The sequence below is a fragment of the Nannospalax galili genome, unplaced genomic scaffold (assembly GCF_000622305.1).
Source record: "Nannospalax galili isolate Female #2095 unplaced genomic scaffold, S.galili_v1.0 scaffold1087, whole genome shotgun sequence".
NCBI lineage: Eukaryota > Metazoa > Chordata > Mammalia > Rodentia > Spalacidae > Nannospalax > Nannospalax galili.
This window is the reverse complement of record NW_008356845.1, coordinates 874,551-885,375: the sequence shown is the minus strand read 5'-3', so window position 1 is coordinate 885,375 and position 10,825 is coordinate 874,551. Positions and strand designations below refer to the sequence as shown.

General features: G+C 37.9%; 1 protein-coding gene across 3 annotated transcripts in view; it reads left to right on the top strand.

Annotated features, from left to right (window-relative positions):
• Oprm1 (opioid receptor mu 1) overlaps positions 1–10,825 on the top strand; it is a 68,437-nt gene that overhangs the window by 41,033 nt on the left and 16,579 nt on the right. The window contains exons 2-4 of one of the 3 annotated variants that reach the window (XM_008854730.2): positions 4,941–5,293; positions 6,072–6,592; positions 9,175–9,283. In XM_008854730.2, coding sequence (XP_008852952.1) covers positions 4,941–5,293; positions 6,072–6,592; positions 9,175–9,192 — 892 coding nt within the window. In that variant the 3' untranslated portion in view covers positions 9,193–9,283. Of the gene's footprint in view, positions 1–4,940; positions 5,294–6,071; positions 6,600–8,139; positions 8,193–9,174; positions 9,284–10,825 lie in introns of those variants that run through there. The other 2 variants (XM_008854728.1, XM_008854729.1) reach the window with 2 other exon arrangements.

The window sequence follows — 10,825 nt, the reverse complement described above, 5'->3', positions numbered from 1 at the left end:
TATTGTTTTTATGACTATAGCTCTGTAGTACAGCTTAAAATCTGATGTAGTAATCCCCCCAGCATTGCTCTTAGTTCTCAGGGTTGTTTTGGCTATCCAGTGTCTCTTGTGCTTCCATATGAATCTTAGGATAGATTTTTCCAGTTCTGTGAAAAATGTCATGGGGATTTTGATTGGCATTGCGTTGAATCTATATATGACTCTTGGTAGGATGGTCATTTTCACAATATTAATTCTTCCAATCCATGAGCATGGGAGGTCCTTCCATCTTCTGATGTCTTCTTTGATTTCTTTCTTTAAAGAGTTAAAATTTTCCTTGTGGAGCTCTTTAATGTCTTTGGTCAGGTTTATTCCAAGGTCTTTTTTTGTGGCTATTGTGAATGGGAGGGTTTCCCTGTGCTCTTTCTCTGACTGCTTGTCATTGGTATATAGAAAGGCTATAGACTTTTGTAGGTTAATTTTGTAACCTGCCACTTTACTGAATGTGTTAATAATTTCTAGGAGTTTGCGCGTGGAATTTTTAGCGTCCCTTAGATATAATATCATATCATCTGCAAAAAGGGATAATTTGAGCTCTTCTTTTCCAATTATTACTCCTTTAATTTCCTTCTCTTGTCTTATTGCTCTTGCAAGAGTTTCAAGTACTCTGTTAAAGAGAAGTGGGTATAATGGATAGCCTTGTCTGGTTCCTGATTTCAACGGGAATGTTTCCAGTTTTTCTCCACTTAGAATGATGTTGGCTGTGGGTTTGTTATATATGGCTTTAATTATGTTGAGGTATGTTCCCTCCAGTCCAATTCCCTCTAGGACTTTGAACATAAATGCATGTTGAATTTTGTCAAAGGCCTTCTCTGCATCTATTGAGATGACCATATGGTTCTTATCTTTGAGTCCATTTATAGGATTTATGACATTTATTGACTTACACATATTAAACCATCCCTGTATCTCTGGGATAAGCCAACCTGATCATGGTGGATGATCCTTTTGATGTGTGTCTGTATGTGGTTTGCAAGTATCTTGTTGAGAATTTTTGCATCTATGTTCATTAAGGATATGGGTCTATAGTTCTCTTTCTGGTTGTATCTTTACCTGGCTTTGGTATTAGGGTGATGCTGGCTTCATAGAAGGAATTTGGAAGTTCTTCCTCCATATATATTTTTTTGAATGAGTTAAGTAGTATTGGATGCAGATCTTCTTTAAATGTCTGATATAATTCTGCTGTAAATCCATCTGGTCCTGGGCTTTTTTTAGTCGGGAGGTTTTGTATTACTGTTTCAATTTCTTTTTGTGTTATGGGTCTGTTTAAGCTGTTAATCTCTTCTTGGTTTAGTTTTGGTGGTTCCCATGACTTTGGATATCCGTCCATTTCTTTTAGGTTTTCAAATTTAGTAGCATATAGGTTTTTAAAGTATCCCCTTATGAAATGCTTCTTCTAAGTATGTGGTTATTAAATAAATAATAAACTGAAAAAAAATTCCTCAAAGCATAAAAATTTGCTCCTTAATAATTTGTAGATGTGAAAAACAGTACCATTGAAATCTACCCAATGACTTTATATCCGTGCTCAGATGCCAAGGAGCTCAGAAATAACTGACTGTGACTAGTAATAATCAGATATATAGAGATTAGAAATGTATGTGCAAACATCTTAGTGTCAATTGCATTGAAATGAATTTTTCTGTTTGAAACTGTGTATTTTAATAATGAAATTGAGATCTTTTTTAAAGGTTGAAACCTCATTTAATTTTATGCCTTAAAGGGTTTATACTGAGTACAATATTATATAACTGTGTTAATTCAACTGTAAACCTAAAATTTTACAGCCAGTCTTGAAACAGATGCATCTTAGCTCTAGAAATTGTTATTTTATATGTCAGTGCTGTTGTCATGAAATGTTTCTTCTAATTATATGGTTATTTAATTTAAATTTTTTTTTTAAAAATCACCATCTTGATTTGATTTTTGTTGGTTTGTTTCTGCATATGGAAGATCTTGTTGAAATTATCTACTTTAGGTTTGTCATGTTTATAGTCTTTACTGAAATTACACTGAGTTATCTTATCCTTTAAGGGAGTAGTCAGTGACTCAAGGAAGGCTGGAATCTAAAGGTGGGTTTAAACCTAAATCATTCCTCCAGCAAAGCAACTTCTACAAACTTTGCACACTGAATCAAGAGATAAAATCCTAAAGCTCAGGAAGCAATCTCAGTTGACTGGTCCTGAGGATATTCATGAAATAGTCCTTTAAAGCTTCAGCTTCCTGGTGTTTATGGAAACCAAAACACATTCCTGGAACATTCCTACATCAAGAAGTCTATAATACTATTCCCTACGAAATCAGTCAGTTGGGGCTGAATGAGTAAGATTCAACTCCATGTGGTTAAAAAGCTGTAAGCACAAGCTGAATTTTTTTTTACTTTATTGTGTTATGTAAATAAAAAGTTCAAGGAAGACTTCTTGTATTCAATTCTCTTATGTTCTTTCAAATCCTTAGACAGAAGGATTTGAGTCCATTTTCAAATGACTTTTTCCAACAACTACATACCATACAACCTCTTAGGTTCAAACTCCTCTGGATAAACCAATATACTCTTTCTCCAAAAACCTCCCTGAATTCTCTGTTTTGTTTCATCCACTTTCATGGTTATGCAAAACACCTCAGGCTTGGAAATATAAAAAGTTATATACAAAGGTGTGAATACAGCTCACAGCTTGAGGCTGAAATAAAGCAGCATTTTACCAGCTCTGATGAAAAGCCTTCTTTGCATCACATCATGGGCAGAAGTACATGCTACAGGATGGGACCAGAGGAGGCCCAGAGAGATGCCCCAGGGGTACCACTCTTGATTTTTTATAGAAATTCTTTCTCAAGTACTAACCAGGGTCCCACAAAAGCTACTTCAATTCATTTTGAAGGCAAAATTCCAACAGCCTAAAGATCTCCTCCTCTTCCATGTCTTTCAAAAGCCCCATCACCATTGAACATATATTGAAGGTCAAGCTTCAAATGCATGAAACCATATCAAAACTCATTCAAATCATTGCAGCTCAGTTGAAACCTGAGGCTATCTCTATTTTCTGTGACCCCAATCACTTAACATCTTCATTCCCAGACCTCACAACAGAGCCCATTGCCGAGCACACAGGCAGAGAATGGGGAAGGGTGCTCTAGAGTAAAGCTGAGGTACTATTACTAAATTAGAGTCTAGAAATATTGATTATAAAAAACAGCTCTTAGCTATCTGAAGATGTGCTTCTCCAAATATAATGAGTTATTGTAAATGCACAGTCTTACCGCTTCTGCTTTCTGTAGGCTTGGAAGAGAAATAACACTCCTAGATATTTAGACCAGAGGGGAAAATGCATATCTTTACTTGAATGTTCATAATAGATTAATATGCAATGTCCAAAACTGTATGCTAATCAATTCATATTAATATTTAATGTAGATAAAGAAACTACAGTATAATCATAATCATGCAAAGGAATATATCTTGGCAGTATAAAGGAAAGACTTCTTGATGCACGAAACACTGCAGATGAACCTTAAAATAATTACACTGAGAGAAACTAGACAAAAATGCTCAAATATTGAATGAATCTTTGCATAAATTTCTAGAAAATTCAAATTAGCTTATAATGAGAGAAGACACTCCAAGATCAGTTATTGCCTGGGAAATGGCAGAGCGAGGGTTGAGGGAGGGTGGGGGGAGAAGAAAAGACTTACAGAGCTGCACAGGGAAAATTTTGGGAGTGGTCGATATGTTGAGCCCCTTGATGGGGGGTGGCATTTTTCTGGAGAAGAAAAGATAGTAAATATATTTTGCAGGTCTCTATTACAACTACTCAAGTCAGCCATTAGAGCATCAGACACCTACGGATAAAATGATGCAAAAAAAAAAATTTACAAAAAGAGGCAGTGGTCAAGTTGAATGTGGCAATTCTTTGCCAATTGTTGATTTTTATTATGGTGATTTCACAGGTATACATATGACAGAACTTATCAAATTGTGTTTACTGTGTGTCATTTCTTATATGTTAATGGCAACTTAATAAATAATTAAATATATATAAATACAATAGTGCATAAATATGTTAAAAATATAACAAATCTTAAGATTTTTATTATCTGACTGGGTGAAGTTTTAATCACCATGGTACACTTTCCTCCGCTTCCTGGCCTCAGTGTTGCTTCCCTCTCAAATCTATTGACATTCCCTGGTGGAACTTACCCTTCAGCATGTCAAACATGCTCATCATACCATTTCAAGTCTGCCTCTTTACTGGAGCTCTTGCTGTTCTCTCTCCATCTGGAATGGCCTATTCCTACCACCTTCTAATGCATATTCTTTAAGACCAAATGTCTAGGATGTTTTCCATCTTTCTTACCGTATTGCCTTTATCTGCTCTTGGTTAAGATATAAGCATTCTTTTCTCTACTTCATAACAGCCTTTGCATGTATATGTCTAGTGTGTGTGTGTGTGTGTGTGTGTGTGTGTGTGTGTGTGTGTGTGTAAAGAGAGAAACACAAATGTCTCAGATAACTAATAACATCAAAAGTTCACAATTCTCCATGTTTTCTATTGATATAATTATTTTATATAAGAAAAACTGATAGAGAAATTATGTTATGTGTGGTGGTATATGCCTTTAATATCAGCACTTGGGAGGCAGAGGCAGGAGAAATTCTATGGGATTGAAGTCAACCTGGTCTAGACAGCAAGTTCCAAGAAGTGTGGAACTACATGGAGACCCTGTCTTTAAGAAATTAGAGAAATAATGATAAACACTTGAATATCAACAGCCAAGCAATTATTTCAGAGCAATTCTCTATCTAATCTCAGATGTTTTCCATTAGCCTGTACAGGTTTTTTTAGGAGACTGCTGCACGGATTTCTGGTGGTCTCTAATGTCACTGCTCTTCCTCCATCTCCTAGATACACCAAGATGAAGACCGCCACCAACATCTACATTTTCAACCTTGCCTTGGCAGATGCCTTAGCAACCAGTACACTGCCATTCCAGAGCGTCAACTACCTGATGGGAACCTGGCCCTTTGGAACCATCCTCTGCAAGATTGTGATCTCCATAGATTACTACAACATGTTCACCAGCATATTCACCCTCTGCACTATGAGTGTGGATCGCTACATAGCCGTCTGCCACCCCGTCAAGGCACTAGATTTCCGTACCCCACGAAATGCCAAAATTGTCAACGTCTGCAACTGGATCCTTTCTTCTGCCATTGGTCTGCCTGTAATGTTCATGGCAACCACAAAATACAGGCATGGTAAGAGATGACACAAGCCCGGGAACGTGCTGGCTTGTAGCTCAATGAGTTAGTGATGTCCTGAGCCAAGTAGAATTCATAGAGTCGTCCAATACCATGGTCAACTGTACTTTAACAAAATGCCTTTAAGTATTTTGAATTAGGAAGATTTCCCTGTAATTATAAGCCCACTAAATATTTGAATGAGAATAAAATCCAAGTGTTCCTGATTTCTCTGTTCTTATCTCACAAAAATGTGTATAAATATGAACATACCCTCCAAAGCCATTAGAGCTTAAACTTTAGTGTTTCACTGAAGCTGGTTTTAAAATTTCAAGTGGCTACCTACCTAAAAAATTCATCTTTTCAGACCTAACAGCAGAATAACGAGTGGGGCCGTCTAGCGGTAGAGGGGAACTGTGCATTAGCTAGAGACTCCCAGGAACCTTGGACAATGGTTACATTTTTATAACAACATAAATCCCACAAAGTGTCTGATTCATTGTGAAACGTACTTAACTTTTCACTTAATAAGCTTAATGTGATCCAAGTGGGCAGAAAAAAAATGGGAAACAGAACAAAAAAAAAAAAGGAAAAAAAAAAGTAACAGTAACTTTCCCTCAAAAATCAACAATTGAATTTCTTCCTTATTTTATTTAACTCTTTTCTTATTGGACTGTGGAGTAAGAGCCTTCCCTTAGCTCTGATCAAGGCTATTAGTAAGTAAAGAGTAATTTTAATGCCTACAAATATAATCAAATATTACTGCTAATTTCCCATGAAAATTCTTTTCTCCTAGGTTCCATAGATTGCACCCTCACATTCTCCCACCCGACTTGGTACTGGGAAAACCTGCTGAAGATCTGTGTCTTCATCTTTGCATTCATCATGCCTGTCCTCATCATCACAGTGTGTTACGGATTGATGATCTTACGCCTAAAGAGCGTCCGCATGCTCTCGGGCTCCAAAGAAAAGGACAGGAACCTGCGTAGGATCACTAGGATGGTGCTCGTGGTTGTGGCTGTGTTTATCGTCTGCTGGACGCCCATTCACATCTATGTCATCATCAAAGCATTAATCACAATTCCAGAAACTACTTTTCAGACGGTCTCCTGGCACTTCTGCATTGCCCTGGGTTATACAAACAGCTGCCTGAACCCAGTCCTTTATGCGTTTCTCGATGAAAACTTCAAACGATGCTTCAGAGAGTTCTGTATCCCAACATCTTCCACGATCGAACAGCAAAACTCCACCCGAATTCGTCAGAATACTAGAGACCACCCCTCCACTGCCAATACAGTAGACAGGACTAACCATCAGGTATGTAATTTCAGGTACTTACTGGGAGTGATATAAAAATATAATACCTGGTACTAGCCTCAGAGTCTAATCCCTTAGGAGGTCAGCTAGCAAGGGATTGAGCTGAGACCCAAGAATGGAGGGAGGAGGGGACCAAATTCTGATCATAGTGTCAGAAAGGAGATTTGCCCCAAAAGTGTGCTCTTGATATTTGTACACATTGATTTAAGCAGAAACGTGATGATTAGAACTCTATCAAGCTGCTGAAAATTATCTTCCTAGCTTTATCTTCCATGCAAAATAAATGACTTCAGTACATCACAGAAGTGATCCATTTTGGAATCCTTGTTTCCCCCAGAAAGTTTCTGTATTTCAACAATACCATTGCAATATCCCTAAGAACCAACCCAACTCCAATGCTGTAGCTGACCACTGTGACCACCTTCTAGAAAATCATTACCATGGCAAAAGAGAAAACAGAAATTATCATTCCTAACACTTGTTAAAGCTTTGATTTGTAGGTGCTAGTGCACAAACACTGGAACAAATATCAACATATTGACTAATTGCTGGGCCGAAATCTATTTTAAGCGCTCTCCATACCTTTTGGGAATGAAGTAGGGAAAAGCGATTAGAATCCGGACTTGCATTCCTACATCCAGGACAGTAGCTAGAAGGTTCAAATTTTACACACAGTGTTTCAGTCATGCACAAAACAAAGGAGGAGGAAAAACTCTTGTCTCCAAGGTAACACTTCCTGCTAACGCACTGCTTTGCAAACTTTGACATCTAACCTAAAAAGCCAATCAAATATATGCCTTAAATATTACTATTCATTTAAGTAAATAACTTTTTCAAATAATCTTCCCCACACCTAAAAATCAAAATGTGTATAATTTTAAAATATAAAATTTAAGTTCAAATGTCTGTGGAGTAAATGCTTGAGTCAAAATTCTGGCGCAAGCTCCTGTTCTCAAGGGTCAGGGCTATGAGGACAGGGAATCCATAAAAAATGACGTGAGACCTAGAAACAGTCAGTGTGGAGCCTTGGCTCCTGCACCAGGCAGTGCCTCTCTCTTGCTGTGTCCTCACAGTGCCCATCTCTCACTTACCCTCCTTCCCCCACCTCTAGCTACCTAGGCTCACCCTTACTAACTGACCTCAGAACTTAGGTAAAATGGCCTGGGTGGATCTGCCTCAGGGGACATTAATTTTCATTCCTAAATATGAAATATTGTTGCAAACAAAACCCAGGAGCGGGGGCTCCCCAGGGCACATGTGGCAATGGTGGCAGATGTACTTCCAGCTGAAAGGAAATTAAGAACTTTCCTGTCTCACTTCTAATTCCATCTCAGAAATCAAAGCCAGAAAGAAATGGGTTTTTCCTTTGCTTCTTTTAACTGTTTTAATTCATTGTTGGCATCTAGAACCTGTTCCTTCTAAGCAGTGCTCCTTTTTGGTGACTTTTGAACTCTAGCTGGTCACTTTAAAAGGGTAATGATCTAAATTGGTTTTGGTTTTTGGTTTTTTTTTTTTCTTCAACCCAGGAATAACATAATAAAGAATACAGTTTGAAACCATCAGTCCCAAGCTGGGGTTCAAGTCCTTTGCACTGAAATAAAGTATTTTCATTGAAACAAAAAGATGAGCATTAGAAAGTCTGGGCTCTTCCCCCCTCAGAGCCAAGCCCACTAGAGCATGGCTGTGTGGTAGGACACAGGACACTCTGGGGCCTCTTGCCCTGCCTGACCTGCCCTGGCCTTGCTCTCATGGAAACACAGCTCCTGGCCTCCCTGGTGAAGCACATCCCATAAATTAAACATGACTGTCCTTCCGCTTTTCCAACACCTCCTTTGACTCCCTTCCAAATCCTATGTTTGCACATGAGTTTGGTTCTCACACAGGCAGATAGAGGAGAAAGGAAGCTAATTGGAGAAGTTCTGTTCTAAGTAACTAAAAGGTTTGCTTTAAAAAGATATCCAATTAGATAGAGCTTATCTTCATCGCTGCCTCTGTGCAACAGCATTAGTGTCAGATAACAGAGAAAGAAGCACATTAGCCTGGAATTGGCCACTTCCCAAAGGCCCAGCTGGGAGGGCTGGACTGAGAAGGGAGGCTGCCAGAGAAAAAAGAAAAGCCGCTGTGCCATATTTGAAAATTAACAGACATCAAAGATCCCTTTCACTAATCTCTACTGATGTATCTTCTTCAGGATTAAGGCAGCTACATGCAGATGTCTAGAACAGGACAGCCTGTAGTGGTCATTTCAATCATACATTTCAATCAGATCTGAAGGAGAAGTCAGACTGCATGTCTATGTCAAAGGGAATTATTAGATTAGTTCATACAAAGTCAGAATGTGATAAGCAGGTGTTGTGTCATTGTAGGCTTCGCGTTTATTCATTCATTTGTTTTACATTAGGAGCCATCCTCTTAGGAAATAAGAGTAATTGGATTGCTCCAACTTTTCAGATGCCTGTTAGAAGTGTTGGAAGCTTGTCATGGTGATTGGTGTTTATGTTATATTTGTATCTTCTTCAAGAAAATATTTTCCCCTCTATGTGTCACATGTCCACCACAGTAGTCAGCTTCATATTCTGCAGATCGGAGATACAATGTGAAACCTTCCCAAGGTGTCTGTATTCTGACAGCTGTACTCGGAAGCCATATCCACACGGCACAAAATGAAGTGATGATGTGGTAGTTATTAAGGTAACGTGATGAGCCAGATGAGGAAGGTCTGTGCCCAACACAATCTTTAAGCCATACGCTGTAGCTAAAGGCATCCCATTCTGGTTTTCTTTTTTTAAAAAAAAAATCATTCCAAAATCTAGAGGCTTCAGACAATCATTTACGTAGACCGTGTGCATCAGTAATTTGGGTCATACTTGCCTAACTTTCCTTTCACTTTTAGCTGATTTCCCTCTAGCCACCAACAAGGTTGTCAGGCAACAGATTCAAGACGACCACAGAGGGAATACCTGGGTACACAGACATGCTCTAGCATGCTAGCCCAAGCTTGTCTTCAGGGTGGCCACGGGGTCTGAGGGAGAGAGAAGAAAGCAAGTACCCACAAGCTTGGTTATAGAAACAGCACCAAGAGGGCTGGTGAGGTGGCTCAGTGGCTGAAGAACTTGCTACACAAACACGAGGACCAGAATTTGAATCTGTAGATCTTGGTTGCTGGGTAACTGTGACAGCTTGCCATGTTTCTAGCACTCAGAAGGCAGAGACAGGGGATCCCCAGAGAAAGCTAGCTAGACACTAGCGATACTGCTGAGATCTGGATTCAATTAAGAGATTCTGCCTCAATGAATAAGATGGAGAACCACCTAGGAAGATTCCTAGCATCAACTGTAGGCCTTCACATTCACCTGTACCTGAACACACATGTACACCCATATACATGTGAACACACACATGCACATTTTTTTGACGTGGTGGTACATACTTTTAAATTGTTTCATTTATTTTTAATATTTATTAATTATTTATTTATTAACCACATACTTAGAAGAAGAATTTCATTACCAGTGATTAGACACAGGGTAGGTTTGAATTTTTTAAAATTATTTATTTAATAACCACATACTTAGAAGACACATTTCATTACAACAGCATTGACATATTCAATAACAATTTCCTGAGCTAAGATGCATCTCTTTCAAAATTGGTTGTAAATATTTAGGTTTACAGTTGAATTATTACAGTTATACAATATCGTACTCAGTATAAACCCTGAAAGACATAAAATTAAATGAGGTTTTAATCTTTAAAAAAGATCTCCATTTCAATATTAAAATATAGTTTCATACAGAAAAATTCATTTTTAATGCAACTGATATTAAGATGCTTACACATGCATTTCTAATCTCTATATATCTGATTATTACTAGTCATGATCGGTTACTTTCTGAGCTCCTTGGCATCTGAGCATGGATATAAAGTCATCAGGTAGATTTCAATTGTAATGTTTTTCACATCTACTAATTGTTAAGGAGCAAAGTTTTAGGCTTTGAAAAATTATTATTTATCATTTTTTAAAAATTTTTAATAACTACATGATTAGAAGCATTTCACTACAGCTTTAACATATTCAGTAACACACTCCAGAGCAACAGTACATCTCCTTCACAAGTGGGTGAAGTTTCTAGGTTCACAGTTGAGGTAATAGTTATACAATATTGAACTCAGTATAAGCCCTGTAAGACATAAAATTGAATGAGTTTTTAACCTTTAAAAAAGATCTCCATT